The following is a 22,680-nucleotide window of genomic DNA, read 5'->3' on the forward strand; positions in this document are numbered from 1 at the left end:
AACAAATGGAAAGTTCACTCATAGTGTGGAAGGAAGGAAAGGTTAAATGGTGGGAACCATGATTGAACAAGTGGTTGGAAAACCGCTCCAGCATCAATAGTATTTTGTTTTTCTCCCAATTTTAACTTCCAGGTCAATGCTGTGCTTAAGGAGAAGGTTGGTTGGTGAACTGTAAAGCCTGGAGAGTGTTAAGTACCAGGTGTCAGTGCGTTTGAGGTCAAAACATTGTATGTTTTCAAGGAAGAGTTAGATGTAATTCTAGAAGCTAAAGGGATCAAAGGATATGAGGCGAAAGTGAGAACAAGGTACTGAGCTGAATGATCAGCCATGATGATATTGAGTGTTGGAGCATATTCTAAGGACTTAATGATCCACTCCTGCTCCTACGTTCTATGTTTCTATGTTATCTGCACAGAATTAAGCAGGGGAACACAATTCACTACTTGGATCTGGCTCAAAACACCCAACAGTATGGTTCGCTCAAGATATTTATACTGAACATCCGGAAATCCTCAGGCCTTCATCTTTAGTTGCAGAGCTTATACCCTGTGAAGTTGGTTAGCTCAGTTAGCTGGGCAGTTGGTATGTGATGCCAACAACAGGGGTTCAATTCCTAAATTAGCTGAGGTCACCATGAAGGTCCTACCTTCTTACCTCGCCCATGGCCTGAGGTGTGCTGACCCATGGGTTAATCCTCCATCAGTTACCTCTTTCCAATATGAGGGTGAGACTTTGGTTACTACCAAGCAGTGCCTAAACTATTTGCTAGGCCTCTTGTTCCAGGAAGAGGTTATATAAAACCAAGACACCTAAGCTAAATATAGCATGTGTTCTTTAAAGACTTGTAGTTTTTAGAGTCATGCAGTTTGCTTGCTGTCTGTGTGTCCTTAATCAGAAAGCCACAAATGATGCATAATTAAACCAAAAAAAGCAGTATCCTAGTCAGTGCGGTGAAGAATTTTTTTTTGTCCTAAGTTTTCACTCCAGAATCGATTGCTGCAATCTATTTATAACTTTTCTTTTGGTGTGTTTTTTTTTAAATAGAGGCTTTTGGATTTGGATACCATTTAATTTCCAGCTGTTCCTGTATGGTTTATTCTGTTACCTAGAGCGGTGTAACCCAAAGCTGATCTCATTTTAAATGATAAACTGGGGATAATCCATGTGGCAAAATAAATCACATGACAGAAAAATAAACTGAATGGACAATACAGTGGTTTCATTACTGGATAATGGGCTACAGGGAGAAGGCAGGAGAATGGGGTTGAAAAACACATCAGCCATGATCGAATGGCAGAGCAGGCTTGATGGGCTGAATGGCCTATTCTGCTCCTATACCTTATGGTCATATGGATCTTGGGTTCAAATCCAGACTGAGGGGGGGAGAATTCATTGCTGACTCCCTAAGAAAAGGATTTCCCCAACCTCAGTATGTTTCAAAGCATTTACATACAATGAAGGAAGTACAGCAGCCAGTTGTTGCCAGTCAAGCCCACAACCACGATTATCTGCTTGTATGATGTTGGACCACATTTTGTCATAGAGTCACATACATGTACAGCATGGAAACAGACCCTTCGTTCCAACTCTTCCATGCCGACCAGGTATCCTAAATTAATCTAGTCCCATTTGCCAGCACTTGGTCCATATACCCTTCCTATTCGTACACCCATCTAGCTGCCTTTTAAATGTTGTAATTGTACCAGTCTCCACCACTTCCTCTGGCAGCTCATTCCATCCATGCACCACCCTCTGCATGAAAACGTTGCCCCTTAGGCCCCTTTTAAATCTTTTCTCTCTCACCTTAACCTATGCTCTCCAGTTTTGGACTCCCCTACCCTTGGGAAAAGATCTTGTCTATTTACCCTATCCATGCCCCTCATGATTTTACAAACCTCTATAAGGTCACCCCTCAGCCTCCAATGCTCCAGGAAAAACTGTCCCAGCCAATTCAGCCTCTCCCTATAGCTCAAACCCTCCAACCCTGGCAACATTCTTGTAAATTTTTTCTCAACCCTTTCAAGTTTCCTGCGGTACTCCGGTTTCTTCCCACAGTCCAAAGATGTGCAGGTCAGGTGAATTGGCCATGCTAAATTGCCCGTAGTGTTAGGTGCATTAGTCAGAGGGAAATGGGTCTGGGTGGGTTAATTTTTGGAGGGTCGGTGTGGACTGGTTGGGCTGAAGGGCCTGTTTCCACACTGTAGGGAAACTAAAAAAAAGTTTCACAACATCCTTCCTGTATCAGGGAGACCAGAATTGGACACAATATAAGTCTTGGAAATCAAGCTGAAAGCATGTTGCAGCATTGAGGGAGGCACTTTCCTTGAAGGTCTATAGAGGGAATGCCTCAATAATCAAGAACCCTTGAAGAACTGCAGGAATAGTTGTGGGAGGGTAGGTTGTGGGGAAAAAAAGGAGGACCCAGCAATCAAGCATGGAGTGGTTGCATAGCTAAGGTCCCATATTTGTAGTGATGCTGGTTTCCCCAAGGGGCATGAGGTATCCCCTCACCCTAGCTAGCTGGAGGCATTGGGATTCAATTTCCATCCTGACCTCCCGAAGTTCCCAATGCTCTCCGCAGTGGGAAGTGGCCTTAAGTGGTTCTCAAGTGGGCATTATAGCAGGCAGTTGCAAAATTGGCAGATTTCCCCAGTAGGGGCACAGTAGCAGGAACTTGTCTATCCCTTGCCAAAAACCTTTGCTTGCCAACTTGCCAGCCCTCTCACTTCCACTCTGCCCAAAAGCCCAAGGACGGATCCAGCCTCAATGATCAAGGGCTGAATATTGGCCAGGACATCATGGAAATTCCTCAACTCTTTTTCAACCTTGTGTTGGGCATCATCTACATCGACTTGAGACAGCAAGTCTATTTTACCTTATAGGGTCCGATGGGAAATGAATCCAGCCAGTTTTAATCATGGTTTACGATCGAGGCTCATTGGCAATCACACTTGGATAAAGGAGGTGAGTGACTCATGCGGAAAAAATTTACAAACTATTTTTGCCTTCACACTTCCTGCAGCCACTGCGCAGTGTACTTCTGCATGAAACACAATCAGGAAATGTACAACTGGCACTTATATCACACCTTTAACTTGGAACAATCTGCCTTGCATAACTCACAGAAATACAACATGAAAAAAATAAAATGAAACTGATATTAAGAAAGATTCATTGGAGGGAGTTTGCCTAATAGGTAGGTTTTTACTGAGAGTCTTTTAAAAAAAAGGAGAAAGAGGAGGGGAAATTAGAGTGGAATTTCAAAAGTTTAAAGCGTATAAATGGGCGGCACGGTGGCTCAGTGGTTAGCACTGCTGCCTCACAGCACCAGGGTCCCAGGTTCGATTCCAGACTCAGGTGACTCTCTATGTGGAGTTTGCACATTCTCCCTGTGTCTGCATGGGTTTCCTCCCACAGTCCAAAGGTGTGCAGGTCAAGTGAATTGGCCATGCTAAATTACCCATAGTGCTAGGTGCATTGGTCAGAGGGAAATGGGTCTGGGTGGGTTATTCTTCGGAGGGTCAGTGTGGATTTGTTGGGCCGAAGGGCCTGTTTCCGCCCTGTAGGGAATCTTATCTAGTCTAATACCTCACTGAAGAAGAGATGAAGAAGATGAGGATTACAAAAGAGCAAAATTGGAAGACATCAGAGTTCTTAAAGGACTGTAGGTGCTTACAGAGTTGGGAGCATCAGAAGGATTGTTTTAAGTCAACAACATAGCAAAGACGTTTATTTGTGTACTGTGTTTAATATCATTGGTCCAATCCTTTGGGAAACTGTGAATCAAAATAATGAAACTTATCGAGTGACTCCCAAATTAAAACAATGGAAGATTTCCCCAGTAGGGGCCCAGTAGCAGGAACTTTTTAAAACATTGCTGACAAAATTTCATTCTTCGTAACTTTTATTTAAGCATGAATCAGAATTAATATAAATGAAAATTGAAATATCTGCTGATGCTGTAAATCAAAAGCAAAAACAGAAATTGCTGGAAAAGCTCAGCAGGTCTAACAGCATCTGCCAGAAAGGTCTCCCGATCTGAAACATTAACTCTGATTTCTCTCCACAGATACTGCCAGACTTGCTGAGCATTTCCAGCAATTTCTGTTTGTGTTTCAGAATTAACATAAATTAATTTTCACACAAAGCAATGAGTTTCATTTCAATGGGCAATTGTGACAGTGATATTTTTAATGAAATTACATGTAGTGGTGTAATTCACATGTGGCACCACGTGCAGTTCCAGAGTGCTCAGTGAAAGATCTGTCACATTTACATGCAATCAATTAAGATCCTCAAAACGTATTCACTGCTAACACATTCCATCTAAGGTTCATAGCTATGGCTCACATCAAGAAGTTACCCATCAGCAAATTTGCTTCACTTCAATCATGTCACTCCTTCTGGCTTAACTTTCCAGAGTTCCTCTTTAACATATCAATCTACATTAGTTTCCAATCTGACATTTAACCTTTATACATTTAATTAAAAATTAAGGTTTGTGGGAATGTAATTTCTTTTAATGGTTCACAGATTAATTTCAGTTTGAGTTGCCCTGCCAGATTGTTACCACTTTAACTTTTTAATTATTCACATCCAAGACATGGCTCCATGGATCCTGGGTGAGGTGCCAAATGGAGCTCATGAGGGGAGCATAAGAACTCTATGCGGCAGGGGAAGGCATGGAGATATCAAACAGGTCATGAGGGATGTTTGGGAAGGAGGTATGGGGGAGATGTGGAGGGGCTCCATTCTGTGTGCAACTCCCTGAAACAAAAATATGATGACAGAGATCTTTTATATGAAGATGACCCTATCAAGTTAAAAAGTAAATTGGGCATTAAGTTTTTAGAATGTAGAAAAATGGGAGGTGATCACATTGAAGCATTCAAGTTCATGGAAGTGCTTTATAAAGAAACCTAGTCATAGAATATGGGCTTCCCTTTATCATCCAAACCTTGAACTGAGTGATTCACTTGGCATTTCAGAGGGCAGAGAAGAATCAACTGCTATGTATTTGGAGCCACATTTCAGCCATGTACAAATGGCAGACTTGTCCATATTTATGACAATTGCCACGTTGCCACAAGGCTAGCTTTTAATTCCAAGTTTTTAAAATAAATTTAATTCAAATTTCAACATCTTCCATGTTGGTGGTTGAGCTATTTCCCTAGAACATTAGTTGAGCACTCCGGATTACTAGTTCGGTGATATTACCACTCCTCCATTGCTTGGCTTGATTGATGGACACTGAGAGGTTTTGTTTTGCAATGTAAAATCAGGGGGCAAAGTCAAAGGATAATAGGCCAAGAGGAGGAGAAATCACTTCACTTGAAGGCACATGAATCTTTGAAATTCTCTATTCCAAAGGAGCATGGATGCTTCACCAATGAATCAATTTAAGGCTAGAATAGACAGAGTTTGGTCCCTTGGGGAATTAGAGGAAATAGGGAGTGGAGAAGAAATGAAAGTTGAAGTCCAGGATGAGCCATGACCCCATTAAATGGCAGAGCAAGATCATTGGGTGATAAGGTCTACTTCTGGTCATATCACTTGTGCTCTTATGTCTGGCCTGGAAAATCTGGCCTCAGATGATCCCTACTAGAAAACCCACATATAAAGAGAAACTTAAAATCAGCAGTTGACTTTCTATCTGGAACTGCAACCAGTTTGTGCTGCAATTTTAGTCATTAAGGCCTCAAATTGAAGCAAACTGCCACCAGAGAGGAACCACTTGCTGCAGAAGTGACAAAACCTTTTTAGTCTGACAGGTTTATTTTTCAAGGCTGTGTTTTTACACAAAGTAATACATTGGCATTATGACCAACTCACTATCGCAGCAGCTAAAGTCGCCCATCATGTGACTTCCTCTTTTGTTCAAAAGAGGAAGTCACATGATGGGCGACTTTAGCTGCTGCGATAGTGAGTTGGTCATAATGCCAATGTGTTACTTTGTGTAAAAACACAGCCTTGAAAAATAAACCTGTCAGACTAAAAATGCACTGCATTCTTCTAAACCCCTTCTGTGAAACAAAGTATTAAAATCATCTCAAAGAAGAACATACCCCACTCAGTCAGAAGCAGAAATGTTGTAAATACTGAGAAAAATTGTAACAGGATATAGGTAGATGTGTAAATGGATTGGGGTCAAAACAATGTGGCGCTGGAAAAGCGCAACAGGTCGAACAGCATCCAAGGAGCAGGAGAGTCGATATTTTGGACATTCCTGATGAAGGGCTTATGCCCGAAACATTGACTCTCCTGCTCCTCGGATGCTGCCTGACCTGCTGTGATTTACCAGCACCACACTTTTTGTCTCTGACGTCCAGCATCTGCAGTCCTCACTTTCTCTTGTTTAAATGGATGGACTAGTTTAACACTTCAATGCAATATTAAAGAAGTTCCATATTTTTGCAGATTGCATTTTGCAGAAGCTTTGTACTAAGTATTAAGAGTTTTTCACAAGGCTGTCATTAATCCAAAAAAGGCAACAAAAAAAAAGCAGTGGTAAAACTTTGAGTTCAAAATATAGTAGAGAAAGCTGAGTGCAAAACTTACTGAGAATAATCAAGGAAGGAAATGTAAGTGACTCATGGAGATTTCGAGCATAGATGTATAGGCAACATAAAAGGCAACCAACTGATCGTGCATTTAACTGTAGCGTGCAATCAACTGTTAAATTAGTGCCTGCCTGTAAATTTCAACATATTAGAGTCTATTGATTAATTTATCGATGATTATTCATTGCTGACTCATTTCTCATATCAACCAGCTGCTGGTTCCCCTCCAAGCCTTGGAAATATATCTAGACTTGGAAATATATCTCCTTTCCTTGACTGTTGCTGGGTTAAAATCTGGGAATTCCCTCCCTAACAGTATTGTTGGTCTACCTTCAGCACATGGACTGCAGTATTTCAAGAATGCATCTCAACAACTCCTTCTCAAGAGTAACTGGGGTTGGGAATAAATGCTGGCCCATTCAGGTGATGCCCATGTCCCAAGAGGGAATAAATAACATTTGGACTGATCTTATGTTGGTAGAGTGCATGGAAAAAGTGTTGGATCAATACTATCTTCAAATTGTTTTTTAAAACATCATTTTTGCAATAATGACCCTTTGAAGGGAAGTCTCGGACCAGAGAGCATAAACTCAGAATAAGGTGTTGCACATTCAAGGATTATCAGATCAGCCACGAACTTGTTGAATGGCAGAGCAGACTCGATGGGCTGAATGGCCTCCTCCCACTCCTATGTTTATTTTTAGACGAGGAGTGAGTGGTGGCAATTTAAAGTTATGGCATCACTCTAAAAGGTGTGGAGCAACAGAGAGACATATGGGTTGATATACACAAATCTTTGAAGATATCAGGACAAGCTGATAAGTCTGCTAAAATAATGGAGTCCAAGGCTTTCTAATATTGCAACTGAGACCTGATTTTGTTTTTGTCTCCTTGCACTCAATGACATGATTTTCATCAGACACAATTTTGTGTCATTGCTCTCTAACCAGAGTTAATTTTAAAGTATCGCCATTTTATTCATAATTCATTGTCTACACATCTGAAATACTAGTTTGATGCCAGTGAAGCATTTTAAAATGTCCTTTGCCCTGCATGAACTGTATATAAGCTAAATGGAATGTAAATATTTCCTTTTAATTGATCTGGAATTCAGATAACCTGGGGTACTGCTGTCCAAATGTTTTTTATTCCCTCTTGGGATATGGGCATCACCCGAATGGGCCAGCATTTATTACCCGCCCCTATCTACTCTTGAGAAGGAGTTGTTGAGATGTATTCTTGAAATACCGCAGTCCATATGCTGAAGGTAGACCAACAATACCGTTAGGGAGGGAATTCCCAGATTTTAACCCAGCAACATTCAAGGAAAGGAGATATATTTCCAAGTCTAGATGGTGGGTGGCTTGGAGGGGAACCAGCAGCTGGTTGATATAAGAAATGAGTCTGTAATGAATAATCATCAATAAATTAATCAATGGACTCTAATATGTTGAAATTTAGAGGCGGCCCACTACTTTAACGGTTGATTGCACGCTACTGTTCATGATTAAATGCAGGTACTTTAACTTGCCTTTGGAATCTGTGTTGTCATCAACTACAGTATCATTGCCATGAGCTAGCAGTGGTGCATACATCATAGAGGTCTACAGCACAGAAATTGGTGAGATCACACCTGGGACATTGTGCACAGTTTTGGTCCCCTTATTTGAGGAAAGATGTAGTGGCATTGGAGGCAGTTCAGAGGAGATTCACTAGATTGATCCCAGAGATGAGGGGTCTGCCATGTGAAGAGAAATTGAACAGTTTAAGCTTATTGTCTCTGGAATTTAGAGGAAGAGGGGAGATCAAATTGAGTTATTCAAGATGATAAAAGGTGTGGATAAAATAGATGTGCAGCTGATGCTCCCTCTTGTGGGGAATTCTAGGACGAGAGGTCATAGTCTCCGGATAAATTTAAAACAGATTTGAGGAGAAACTTGTTCTCCCAAAGGGTTGTGAATCTGTGGAGTTCTCTCCCTCAAAGTGTGGTCGATGCTGGGACAGTGAGTAAATTCAAAGAGGGGTTAGACAGATATTTAATTGGTCATGGGTTGAAGGGTTGTGGGGAGAAGGCAGGAAGATGGGGATGAGGATCATATCAGCCATGCTCGAATGGCAGAGCAGACTAGATGGGCTGAATGGCCTAATTCTGCTCCTACATTGTATGTGTTTATGAACTAAAAAAAAGGCCCTTCAATCCATTGTGTCCATTCCAGTTAAAAACAGTCACCTCACTATTCTAATCCTATTCTTCACCATTTGGTCTATAGCCTTGTATGGCTTGGAATCGCAAGCACATATCCAAGTACTTCTTAAATGTTATTTGAGTTTCTACCTCCTTGCCAGGCAGTGTGTTCCAGATTCCCAGCACCTCTGGGTGAAACAGATTTGCCTCACATATCCTCCAAACTTCCTCCTCCTTATTTTAAATTTGTAAACCCCCTCCAATCCTCCTCTGCTCTAACGAAAATAATTCCAGTCTGTCTAATCTCTCTTCATCATATCTTCGTGTAAGATCTTTGTCATTAAGTATTCCTCAAACCAGGATAAATTGAGGAGATTTGAAGGAATTGCTTTATTTTATCAATGATTTTGATACAGTAAAAAGGGGAATCTGTTTCCTGTGGCAAAGTGGTTATTCACCAAGTGAGTTCATGTAATCCTGGAAGCAATGTTCTTTTTGCAGAAACATATTTTACACATCAAATTGTTATGATCTGGAGTGTCTGAAAAGGTGGTGGACCCAAATTCAACAATAGTCTTCTGTGAAGGGAATTGGATAATTGCTGCTTTTTTTTGATTAGTGCTCCTAATGAGTTTCTAATCACATTGCGCTGAGTAGGACCATGCTAAAAGAAAATCACTTTCTGAAAAGGAAGATTTTGAAGTGATGTGCTAATAAAGTAGGGGAATGTAAAACAAAAGTTTGCACTCAGTGAGTGGTGAAGAGTCTGGAATGCTGTGCCTGAGAATCTGGTGGAGCTGAAAATGTGTTGCTGGAAAAGCGCAGCAGGTCAGGCAGCATCCAAGGAACAGGAAAATCGACATTTTGGGCATGAGCCGTTTCTCCTGAGAATATGGTGGAGGCAGGTTCAGTTGAGGCATTCAAGAAGGCATTGAATGGTTATTTGGATAGGAATGGTGAGCAGGGAAGTGAAGAAAAGGCAGGAAATTGACACTTGGGAATAGAACTATGAGAGGGATAATGAGCTGAATGGTCTCTTTCTGTGCCGTAATCATCCTATAATTTTGAATATCACGATAATATTGGTGGTCTCTAATTTTTACAATAAAAGAAATTGCTGCCTTAAATCTAACTGACCCAAAATTCATCTTTCTACTTACTAACTTACTATTCTTAGTAACTTAGTGTTCTTACTAACTTACCACCCTTTCTACTCAAGTCACACTCAGTTCACTGTGTCCTACTTAATAACTTCCTGCTGTCTCCCACCTGCCACCTCACCCAATCCTCCTGCTCACTCTTTCCCACAACTAACCCCCTTACTCACTCCAAAACGCTGCTCCTCTGGCCACCTCACTCACTCCTGACTGCTGTCATCCGCTCAGTGCCCGAGCATTGTCACTGACCTCTTACCTCCTCTCTCCAGTGCCTTTATTGACAGAGAGTTTTAGGGGGGGTAGTGACCAGGAAGTAGGGAGGGAGTGTGAGTGAAACAAATTGTTGGAGGAAGTGAGGTGATTGAGAGAGGGAACGAAAGAGGGATTTGTGAGAGGGAAGTGGCAGGGATGTGGAGATCTGGTGACCAAAGCAACGATAGAAGCCAGACTGAGCATATGATCTTTGGTGCATGCCAGAATTACACCCGCAATAACCACATGAAATTAAAATGGAGACAGTGCTATTTGAAAACTTGCATTATTTCTTGAATGAAAACATGGTAATAGAACACACTTTAAATGGGGGATACCTGCACTCGAAAAGATTACAGATGGCGATGGAAAGAGTATGTCCTAGAACATACATCTTTCAAAGGATCAGTGCTAAAGTGATGGATTGAATGGCCTCTTCCTGCGTTCGATTGTTATTATGAGGTGTTCGTTGAAGATTCTATGTCGAGTGCTGCTCCTTCATCAGGTGGTTGTGGAGTGCACAACTGTGTTCCGAAAGCTAGTGCTTCCAATTAAACCTGTCGGACTATCATCTAGTGTTGTGTGATTTTTAACTTTGTTGAATATTGTTCCACATCAAACGCACCCAGCAATTAAAACAACCGCGTTGGTTGAGAACTTTGAAATGTACTACACTGAGCCACAAGAGTGAGGCTTCGACAATGGAAGTTCACCTCAGTCACTGCTAAAATGCCTTTGTTTTTGTTTTAAAGGAAGTCTGTTCACACTGGACCCTTGATTTTTAAAACATCGGTCAAATTTCAGTTCCCATTTGAGAGAAGATTTCTGAACGTCTGGGATAGAAATCCGAGGGGCTGGTCAAGTTCAAAGAATTTCAACTGAGAAGACAGATTTATTTTGTTTTCTCTCTCCTTGTCTGTCTCTCAAACCAAATTCTATTTATAATGTGACGGGGAAAAGTGGTTTGTTTCTGCAGTTTTGTGTTTTTGCGTCTGGAGCCAAGAGAAAATAAAGCGAAGGCAGCGTCTGGGAAGTTGTGTGTGTGTCCAGGAGTGTGTGTATCCAGGAGTGTGTGTGTGTGTATACAGGAGTGTGTGTATAGGAGTGTGTGTGTGTATACAGGAGTGTGTGTGTATTTGGAGTGTGTGTATACACAAGAGTGTGTATGTGTGTGTATACAGGAGTGTGCGTGTATACAGGAGTGTGTGTATTTGGAGTGTGTGTGTATACAGGAGTGTGTGTGTATTTGGAGTGTGTGTGTATATACAGGAGTGTGTGTGTATTTGGAGTGTGTGTGTATTTGGAGTGTATATGTGTGTGTGTGTCCAGGAGTGTGTGTCTAGAGGAGTGTGTGTGTGTGTGTGTGGAGGGGGCGGGGAGGCAGTGAAATTCATAGCCGCATGGTTATTCTCACCTGGCAGCACTCTGAGCAACGATAAATGTCCTTTGAAACTTAGCGGCCAGGTTTATCTGCAGGGAGGGAGTGTTGTATGACACTCTGTTATCGGGTTACAGTATTAGACAGAAGGCAGAGCAGAAAGCGCGGGCTGGACTCTCGAATTGTGCGACCCCCGGCCACCCATCGGGAAATTAACAAAAAGAATAGCGCCGGGAAATCTGAAACGAAGGTTGCTGGAGAAACTCAACAGGTGGGGCAGCTTCTGTGGAGAGAGAAAAGCAGGGTAGGTTTTAACTGGAACCACCCCCAAGCACTCCCCCTGCACACACAAAAACAAACAGCCTTTGTGTTGTCAAATTGCAGTTGCACTGGGGACGGAACCAAGTGATTGTCTAAGCCAGGATTTAAATTTGTACCTTTGGACTGGGATCAAAGTTCAGTGTGGTGGTGGTAGGAGGGAGGGGAGGCTGGAGAAATCAAACTGAGTGTTTCTGAACAACTACTTCGCAAACAATGCGAAATGCATTGCGTGTAGGAAGCTCATTTAAACAGCAGAGAGACAAGGTAACACACACACACACAGGTTAGTTACTGCGTTAAACCTCTCAGCGTCATTACAGCTGTCTCTCTCTCTCTCTCTCTCACTGACCTCAATGTTTGTTTGCCTTTGTTTTTAGATATTTACAAATACTCCGGGGCTTGGCTTGTGAGAAGGAGGTTTTCTCCAGCGGACGATGAAGGGCTCCCAGGGTGATGGACCACCCATGGCGTGGTTGATGCACTTGGCAGTGTTGTGCCAGGCAGCGGTACGCGTGCAGCTGGCACAGTCTATTGCCATTGTCAATGTCACCAACTTCTCCGCCAGCGCCAACCGCACGCTGACCACCAGCGTGCCCGGCAGGTACGGCAATAACTCGCCCGTCAAAGGGGCCAGCGGCGTGGTGGGCATCCCGACCACACAGGATGCCCTCGCCTGCGAGGAGGACGTGGACTTCAGCGCCACCCAGAGCCCCTGGATCGCGTTGGTGGAGCGGGGCAACTGCACCTTCGCCAAGAAGATCGAGAATGGGATCAGACGAGGGGCTGCCGCTGTCGTAATCTTCAACTCAGCAGGAAAGGGCAACAGGACTGACCCCTTTATCCATTATGGTAAGAGCCAAGTCCCTCTGCTGTTCCCTCACTGGCTTCTCAGGGTGGCATGCTGGACTGGACACTCTGTTTCTCTCTCCTGAGAGATGCTGCCAGACCTGCTGAGTTTCTCCAGCACTTTCTGTTGTCGTTTCATTCAGAGCCTTCAGTGTGAATGAAGTGAGAACAAAGTTAAAAATCACCCAACACCAGGTCTTCATCCAACAGGTTTAATTGGAAGTATTAGCTTTCAGAGCACTGCTCTTTCATCATCTAGGACAACCAACTGGTGAAGGACCGGTGCTCCGAAAGCTAGTGCCTCCAATTAAACCCGTTGGACTATAACCTGGTGTTGTATGATTTTTAACTTTGTACACCCCAGTCCAACACCGGGTGCACCTCCGAATTGAGAACAGCGCTGAGTAATTCTATTGAATGTAGCTTTGATGTGAATGATCGTTGTAGGTGCCTGTCTGCTGCCAGTGAAATTGCTTATTAACATCTGTCGGACGTAAAAAGAAATCTGTTTTCCAGCAACTTTCTGTTCTGAGGTAGTCACCCTGAACTCCAAACGTTAACTCTGTCCCTGTCTCCACAGATGCAGGCTGACCTGCTGAGTGTCCCCAGCATTTTGAGTGTGTATTGCTGAAAGGCCAACCATATCCAAAATTAGATGACGTTTCCTTTCCTAATAACCTGTAGATTTTCCTGACCCTGCTGTAAATAGGTTTGTCACTCATTGGGCTATATTTCAACAGACTCGATCATTATGGTGTTGGGAGAGAGAGACAGTTCAGCCATATGACCCTGCTCTGCATTCATTCAGATCATAGGATGATCCCTGATATGGAGGGATTGTCTTGTGAGTAAAGCATAATCAGGCTGGGACTCTACTCACTGAAGTTTAGAAAAATGAGAGATGATCTCATTGAAACATATTGGATACTAAACAGAGGAAATGCTGAGAGAATATTTCCCCTCATGGGAGAGTCTAGGAACAGACTCTCAGAGTAAAAGGGCACCAATTCAATACTGAGATGAAGAGGAATTTATTTTCTCAGAGAGTTGTGAGTTTTTGGAACTGCATATCACAGCAAGCGTGGGGGCAGAGTCATTGTTTATATTTAATTCTGAGATTGATAAGATTCTAGATCAATCAGGAAATCAAGGGGTACAGGGAAAGGGTGGGAAGGTGGACGTTAGGAAGGTCAGATCATCCGTGATCCTATTGAACGGCAAAGTAGACTCAAGGGCAGAATGCCGACTCCTGTTCTTATCTCTTATGGTCTTAAAATCATAGTTTCAGACTGAATTGAGAGAAAAATTCCAGCAGATTATGGTCACTCTTCTCTAAGGGCTCCTTTACTTTGACATTGTTAATTAGTCCTTTCCCAATGTACAATACCAGATCTAAAATGGCCCAATCTGTACTTGATTCTTCAACACACTGTTCTGGAAAATCATTTAGTACACATTCCAGGAATTTGTTTGGCACAGCATTAGTACTAATTTGTTTTAGCCAATCTATATGGAGATTCAAATCCACTATGACTACTTTATTACACAATGAATATTTTATTAGTTGCTTTCACCTTTAATTTTCTGTTTATCTTGTGCCTTACATCTTGTGCTGTTGTTTGGTGCTGGTTCCTGATTTTGTTCATATATCAGTAGCAAAGGTGCTATAGAGTCATCATAGCAGAGGAGGCAATTCAATTTATCAAGTAAATCCTGGTGGATATAAGGACTGATTTTCCTCAAACACAAACTCATTCAAAACTCATTGGCCCCTAGTTTTACACCATTTCTGTACTTGCTATCTTTCACCTACCGTGATAGTATCCCAATTTGCAATAAGACCAAGGCATTTGAATGCTTTAGTATCCTGACTTGATTGTTATTTGTGTGCAAACAACTGTAGAAACTGGTGAATAATGTCATATTAAAGACGGATTAATGTGGAAACTTTAAAACCTAATGTGCTAGTAAATAATGACCTGGTCCAAAAACTTGGGACAAGAGAAGCAGTGAATGGAAGGAAATAATTAAAGCAACAGTCTGTGATGGGATGGAAGACAGAAATGATAAATGACAATGATAAGGCAAATGGAAGTGGTAAAGCAAAGTGACAAATGATGGGTCTCCAGGAAATATAAATGACAATATAGAGTCATTCACAAAAAAACTGGGAGTAATGGATATGATCTGAAATTGTTCAACTAGATGCCTGGAAATGTTTAAGCAAAAGACAAGGAACTGTTTCTTGTTTTATTGAGCTTCAACCAAACAATGTGGGTGATCAAGAGAGGAACTATGGTGAGGAATTAAAATAGTAAGTGTCTGAAAGCTTAAGGTAGCATTTGTGAACCGACCCATGATTTATAGCAAAGCAGTCATCACTTTACAGTTGGTTTAGAAGTGTTGAAGAGACCTCATTGTGAGCATTGAATTGAAAGATTAGGTTAGATTCCCTACAGTGTGGAAACAGGCCCTTCGGCCCAACAAGTCCACACTAACCCTCCAGGGAGTAACCCACCCAGACCCAGTTCCCTCTGACTAATGCACCTAATACTACAGGCAATTTAGAATGGCCAAATCACCTGACCTGCACATCTTTGGACTGTGGGATGAAACCTGAGCACCCAGAGGAAACTCACACAGACACGGGCAGAATGTGCAAATTCCACACAGACAGTTGCCCACGACTGGAATTGAACCTGAGTCCCTGGCACTGTGAGACAGCTGTGCTAACCACTGAGCCACCATGCCGCCCCATGAAAGAAGTATACTACTCTGGAAAGTGTATCTGGGACACAGATAGATGAAAGAGAGCAGATAAAAGCACAGGTCTACATCTTATGCAATTGAGCAGGAAATTATGATAAGAGAAAGGATTGTTCAAGATGATTATAGAATAAACCCAGTTGTGTAAGAGGGTATGGCCCTCTGCATTGGCTGAAAAGAAGGATTTGGGGTGCTATTGTATCGGAAATGGTAAATAGCAGCAAATTATCCATTATATGCAGAGATTGATCGGTTGGAAGGTGGGGAAGTCTATCACTTCTCCGCAAAAGAAGGGAAGGAGTGAGAGTGGAAGTGTGGGGAATAGAACTGGCAAAATCAGTGGCCTTATGAACCATGGTTGAGGGGAATACTTGGTTGAGCAGAAAGAGAGATGTGGAAAGCATTGGTGTAAAAGACAGCATTGTCAGATCAGATGCAATGGAGAGGGAAATCCTGGAGAATCGAAAATCTCCCAACAGAAAGCTGAGTGTAAGAAAGTATAGTCAAAGAATTGTGTGACCCAGTGGGCTGCTAATGAATATTAATTGACACCTATTTCCAGACATTAAGAAAGAGAGTACACAAGGAGGAAGGGATGATTTGGAAGTGGTCCATGAGAAGGCTGGGGAGAGGTAGAAATTAGCAGCAGTGCAAAAGAAATATTTCCATTCAGGAGAAGGACAAAAGTGATATTGACACTGGAAAATGAGAAGATGGAAGTGTTGGGGAAGAACTACGTAAGGCTGGAACAAAGAACATTCCACCTGCAGATCCATAAAAGTGATACATTTTATTTGGAGGAAATTTTTTTTTTCGCTATGTTTTTCTGGGAGGAGGGCAACCCAGGCATGGCCATTTTTGTTGCCCATTCCTGTTGGTCCTCTTGCTCAGCTGTATCAGAGGGTGCAGAAGAGTCAGCCAAACCAAGTAAGGATTAGAGATTTAAAAAATTGCAAATGCTGGAATCCAAAGTAGACAAGGAGGAGGCTGGAGGAACCAAGTAAGGATGGCAGATTGTCTCCTGTAAAGGACATTAGTGAACCAGATGGGCCTTTACATGAATGGTAATTGTCATAGTCACTATTACTGAGCCATGCTTTGTAGTCCAGCTTTATTGACTGAATTACAATTTGACCAGCTGTCCTGGTGAATTTTTAACCCGTATTTCCACAACTTTCATCTGGAAACCAGTCCTGTGGATTCCTAGCCCAGTGTCAACATTACCACTGTCTCCCTGCCCCCTTGAAGCAAAGAGCGTGGTAAGGGACAACCATGCAGTGGGACTGGATATTAATGATGAAAAGGGGATAGTATGGACAAAACAATTGGGAATTGCCAGAAGACATCAAAAGATGGAGGTGGAAAGATAGTGGACTGGTAAGAAGAAAAGAATGAGTCAAGATAGGTAGACATGAGCTCCGTTGGTGAAGAGTAAACTGAAACAATGGGTCTACCAGTGCAGGGAGTATCATGAATAAAATTGGGAACTGGAAGAAGAAATCGCTATGGGGGAGTTATAACATAGTAATATTGACAGTAATGTGGCTCAAGCTGGAACAGGACTGGGTACTTAATGTCCCCGATTATAAGGTTTTTAGTAGAACAGGGTGGGTAAAAAGGGAGGGGGTAAAGCAGTCTTGGTCAAATATAGTATCATTGTTCTCGAATGAGATGCCGTTCTTGAATTAGAATCGTTACGGTTGGAGGTGACAAACTGGAATGAAGCGGTGACTTTGTTGAGTATTAGTGGGGAGGAAGTAGAAGAGAGCATTTGTAGGCAGATTATAGAAATCCCCATGAGAAGAAGGATTGTGATAATTACGGTAGGGTAGACAGGGCACAGAAGGGGAGTGATTCCTGCAACGTGTGCAGGAGAACTTTTTGGAACAGTACATTTCCACTTTGACCAGGGAGGGATCTGTGCTGGATCTGGTCCTCGGAAATGAGGCAGGCTAAGTGGTGAATGTCAGATGTGGAAACATTTCGGAAATAATGATCACAATCCAATCAGGTTCAAGGTTAAGTTGAAAAAGGATAAAAATCTGACAAGGATTAAGGTTTCAGACTGGAAAAGGGCAAATTTGAACTGGAGCAGGTTAATTGGAAATGCATTTAGTGGATAAAACAGTGAATGAAAAATGGGAGAATTTTAAAGGCGAGATGGATGCGGTGCAAGCTAGGTACATAAACAAAGCTTAGTGGTATTATCACTAGCCTGTTAATCCAGAGACCCAGGTAATGTTCTAGGGACATGGATTCAAATCCCACCATGGCAAATGGTGGAATTTGAATTCAATAAATTTGGAATTAAGAGTCTCATGATGACCATGAAACCATTGTCAATGGATGGAAAAAGCCATCTGGTTCACTCATGTTCTTTAGGAAAGGAAACTGCCGTCTTTACCTGATCTGACCTGCATGTGACTCCAGACCCACAGTAATGTGACTGACTCTTAACTATGCCCCTCTGGGCAATTAGGGATGGGCAATAAATGTTGGCCTAGCCAACAATGCCTCATCCTGTGAATGAAGAAAAATCCACAGGGTGTCAACGCTAGAGTACCCTGGATGACTAAGGATATTGATGAAAAAATAATGAACATAAAGGATGCATATGATACATACTAGAACAATAATAGCAATAGGAATCAGGAACAGTATCACAAATGCAGGAGAGAGGGTAAGGCTGAAATAAGGAAGGTTCAGAGGAAGCATGATGAAAGGATAGCAGGCTGAGCAAAAACAAATGGTAAAATGTTCTTCAAATATAATAATCATAAAAAATTAGTGAAGGAGAGAGTAGGGCCTATCGTGAACAAGCAGGGTAAACTGTTAATTGAAGCAAAGTAAATGGCCGAGATACTAAATGAGTACTTTGCTCCTATTTTTAACCAAATTAGGAAATGCTGACAATGCCAGAGTTGGAAATGTGAGTGTTGAGCAACTGAGCAATATCGTGACAGATAAAGGAGAGTCCAGAACTAGAGGGCATAGGTTTAGGGTGAGAGGGGAAAGATATAAAAGAGACCTAAGGGGCAAGTTTTTTACGCAGAGGTGGTGCTTGTGTGGAATGGGCTGCCAGAGAAAGTGGTTGAGGCTGGTGCAATTACAACATTTAAAAGGCATCTGGATTGGTACATGAATAGGCAGGGTTTGGAGGGATATGGGCCAGGTGGGACTAGATTGGGTTGAGATATCTGGTCAGCATGAACGAGTTGGACCGAAGGTCTGTTTCTGTGTTGTACATCGCTCTGACTCTGTGACTAAAAAAGTTGGCAGCACTCAATGTAGAGAAGTTGCCAGGCCTGGGTAGATATATCCTTGATTGCTGAGCTATTTCACATTAATTTTCCAGGTGTCCTGAACACAGAGTTAATCCGAGGGGAATGGAAGATGGCAAACATGATATTGTTATTTAAGAAAGGGGCAAAGGATAAGCAGAAAATTACAGATCTGTTAGCTTGTCATCGACAGTAGGGACATTGGTGGAGGTCATTACAGGATAAGATAAATATATACTTAGAGAAAAACAAGTTAATACTTGACAGTCAACATGGCTTTGTCAAGGGCAGGGCAGGCACCAGGCAGATGAATTTCAATGCAGAGAAATAATGCATTTTGGTCGAAGAAGCCTTGACAATATAGGCACAACAGTACAACTTTGAGTAGAGTATTGGAGCAGCGGGTCTTTGCGATTCACCTGCATAATTCTGAAGCTACCCAGGCAAGTTGAAACAGTTGCTAAGCAGGCTTCCACATTCCTTCCTCCTCTCTCCCTTCCCTTTCCTCCCCTTCCTTCCCTATCTTCTTTTCATTGTTATCTTCCTTTCCTCACCTTCGTCCCCTTTTTCTCTGTTCCAAAGAAGTGTTTCCAGAACAGGATATATATTATTCTTGAGATAACCCTGCAAGGCTTATTTACCTTTGATCGAAGACCAGTGGAAAGTTTTGTTTGCGAATCTTACTTATCAAGGAATAAATGCTCTACCTCTAAAGCAGTAACCATACCTACATTTTAGGCTGGTACAGTTATTGACAGCAGTGACAGCTGTGATTTACTGCTTCATACCATGCTACTGTTGGTAAGTCAACATGTCCAACAGGAAGTTAAGGCCACTTAAGCTTACTGCTTTCCCTTATTGCCAACTGACATAAGCAAACAAGTGTCTTCTTGATAGTCTTCATTTCAAAGGGTGGTGGTGGACAGTTGAATATAACAGACTGCATTTCAATGAGGGAAATTTCTAAAACATGCACTTTTCAGAATGTATGCAATAGCAAAGAAATGCTGAAAAGATAGGACTATAATGGGCACTAAAACTTTTCAAACTGCCGTTAAATTCAAACCTTCCTGGGGAAAGGAACAATGATTGAAATTTGCATCATTTAATTTATTGATGGATGACAATGGTATTGTCCGTGCTCTCCAAACAAACAAATTAAGTCGGAATAAGTACCCAATCTGATCAAATTCCAAACCAGGATAACAATGATATTTCTCATGATTTACATCCTGAGACATAATTATATACTGTGTTTTGGAAGCTTTTCATGATAGCTTGTTGAGGAAAATTCAAAGTGAAGGAAACAGATAATTAATAATTTGATTAAATTTAGAGAACACAAAATCTGTATGAGTTAAATGAAATTCAGGAAGGGATACCAATGACAGTATTACAATATATATTTTTAAAAAGCATGAGAAAAATAAATAGTTTGGTGACTGATGTACAGATAATACGATTCTCATACATAAAAAGTGAGCTTGATCAAGTCCAAGAAGCTATTAACCAATTAGTTTAAGATTGCAAATGATTGAAAAGGTAGCTGATTCTTTGATCTTGAGGTGCAGTCAGGAAGACATTGAGAAAGAGAAAATATATTAAACAGTTGTCAGCATAAATTTCAAAGAAAGTAACACTTGTCAACTTTATTAAATTCTTTGCAGAAAGCATCGATAACATTAATGTAGCAGATAATCTATTTTGAGTCCCGAAAAGCCTTTGATACGTTAATGTATAGTGGACTCATAACTAGGCTCTGAAATTGTGGTGGAAGGGTACATCTACAAAGGCCATCTGCAAAGCAGAAAATACAGAGTAGGGATTGAATTTTGTCACTTGAATGGATTAACAGTGGGACGTGGTGTTTCATAAGGATCAGTACTGTTATTCATTGTTCACATAAACTCAAGAATCAGAACTTCAACTTGTGCAGGTGACACCAAATTGGGACTTGCAGCTAGATGAGAAGAGAACTGCAATAAAATACAGGAAGATATTAATGATCTTGAAGAATGAGAGTAAAATTGGCATAAGAACGTGAATATAGAGAAATAGTGAGGGAGTGTGTTTTAGTTGGGAGAGTAAAGAAGTCATATCCTTGTTGGTAAGTAATCAGATATAGGTAAAGACCAGAGGGATCTGAGACTATAGATACGCATGTTACTGAATGAATTACAACATTAATACGACCAGAAAGAAGAAAAATGTATCTGGAGTTCATTTCCAGAAGAATAGAATTGAAAATTGGAGAAGATTTATCAAACCTGTATAAAACCTATACACTTGGAGTGCAATGAGCAATTCTGTTCTCCATGTTACAGCAAATAAATATAGAAAATAAATAGATCAGGAGTAGGTATGAAAAAAAAAATTATTGTAAGGATACTGGAACTGAGAGATTCTAATATCAAGAATGACTTAACAGGTTGGGACTCTTATCTCCAGAAAAGTATAGAGGTTGAGGACTTTCATATCATAAAATGGTTTGATAGGGTAGAGATCAAGCAGATATTTCCACTTTTTTGGGTGAGATGAGAACTTCAAGCTATAAATAAAACCTAGTCACTAATGAATCCATTTGGGCATTCAAGAGGAACCTCTTTACCCAGAGAGTGATGAGAATGTGGAACTCACTACCACAGGGAGCAGATGAGGAGAATAACAGGTATGCGTTCAAGGGGAAACAAATAAATTCATCAGGGAGAAAGGAGTAAAAGGATATGTTGGTGAAATAAAATGAAGAAGTTTGGGTGTCAGCTTGTGTGCATTAAAAATATCAGAAAGTAGCTATCGGATGGAATGCCTGTTTCAGTGCTGTGGATGTCTTGTAAAATGCTGGAAGTGACAGTCACTTGCACCATGCTAAATCTGCTTACCAGTGTTCATCAAACCATTAAGCTGGGAACTCAGGTGTACAGCACAATTATTTGTTCTGCATGACCAAATAAATTATTACTTCTTGAAGAGATTCACTGTATAAACACTGTTAGTTTGTAACTGAATCACAAAACTTCTGCCTTGTTACTTTGATGCCTTTGCCTTCTAGGTTGTATCTAATTAGGGTGCTATCAGGTTCCTTATTTCATTATGTTAAAGACCCTACATAAATTCAAAATGCTTGTGTCGTTGTTTGCATCATCAATGTTGACTTGAGAAGCCACAGTCATAGTTCAGTGGAGTAAAAGGTAAAGTTGCCATTGTCTTACCAGGTCATAGTGCTGCTTGCTCATTAAAAACAGTCAACTGGTAGTGATGATGGGACAGTTTGAGAAGGAAAGTCCTTCAGAGTAACCTCAGCAGGTGTGGGATTTGAACCTGTGCTGTTGGCAATGCTAACTTAATTTGTTAATTCATTACTGATTGATTTGTCAGGTGACCTCAAACATTTTGGTCAGTGCGTCTTCTCTAAACTGTGTCCTCAAAGCTCTTATTTAAAAGATGGACTTGAATTCATGGAGAATTTTTCAAAACCTCTGGTTGTTCCAAAGTAGTGAAGTATATCACAGGTAGTCAGTTATAATGCAGCAACAGAGGAGCCAACTTAGCAACAGAAATGTGCTAACAGCAGTTACATAAATGGCTGCTCCTGAAGATGACAGTGAGGACGAGCTGGTTCTGATTAAACAATTAATTGACTGAAAGAAAGTAAGGAGTAGCAGAAGGAGACAATAGTCAAAACGGGAACAACTGGGAGATTTTGTTGGGGCAGTGTAGAGGAGCTATACTTTGCAGCTAACCCCACGCTGTACTTGTCCTGGGGCTATATAATGATGGTTTGGGAGAAATGGTGATGTAGAGGAAATGTCATTTACCCTATATCTAACATGATGCCGAAATATGAAGGGAACACTGCCGTAAGAGGAAACTTTAGTTGTCTGTGTGTATATGAATTTCAACTTCAAAAATGATGCAGTGAATTCTAGTGCAAAGT

General features: G+C 41.4%; 1 protein-coding gene across 2 annotated transcripts in view; it reads left to right on the plus strand.

Annotated features, from left to right (window-relative positions):
* The first annotated feature begins 11,662 nt into the window (after positions 1-11,662).
* The window catches only part of rnf128b (ring finger protein 128b), a 156,886-nt gene continuing 145,868 nt past the window's right edge, over positions 11,663-22,680 (plus strand). The window contains exons 1-2 of one of the 2 annotated variants that reach the window (XM_087991863.1): positions 11,663-11,836; positions 12,231-12,702. In XM_087991863.1, coding sequence (XP_087847989.1) covers positions 12,288-12,702 — 415 coding nt within the window. In that variant the 5' untranslated portion in view covers positions 11,663-11,836; positions 12,231-12,287. Of the gene's footprint in view, positions 11,837-11,994; positions 12,137-12,230; positions 12,703-22,680 lie in introns of those variants that run through there. The other variant, XM_087991864.1, reaches the window with a different exon arrangement.

Source organism: Chiloscyllium plagiosum, unplaced genomic scaffold (assembly GCF_037043375.1).
Source record: "Chiloscyllium plagiosum isolate Xiang-an unplaced genomic scaffold, Cpla_swu_hap1 HiC_scaffold_11, whole genome shotgun sequence".
NCBI lineage: Eukaryota > Metazoa > Chordata > Chondrichthyes > Orectolobiformes > Hemiscylliidae > Chiloscyllium > Chiloscyllium plagiosum.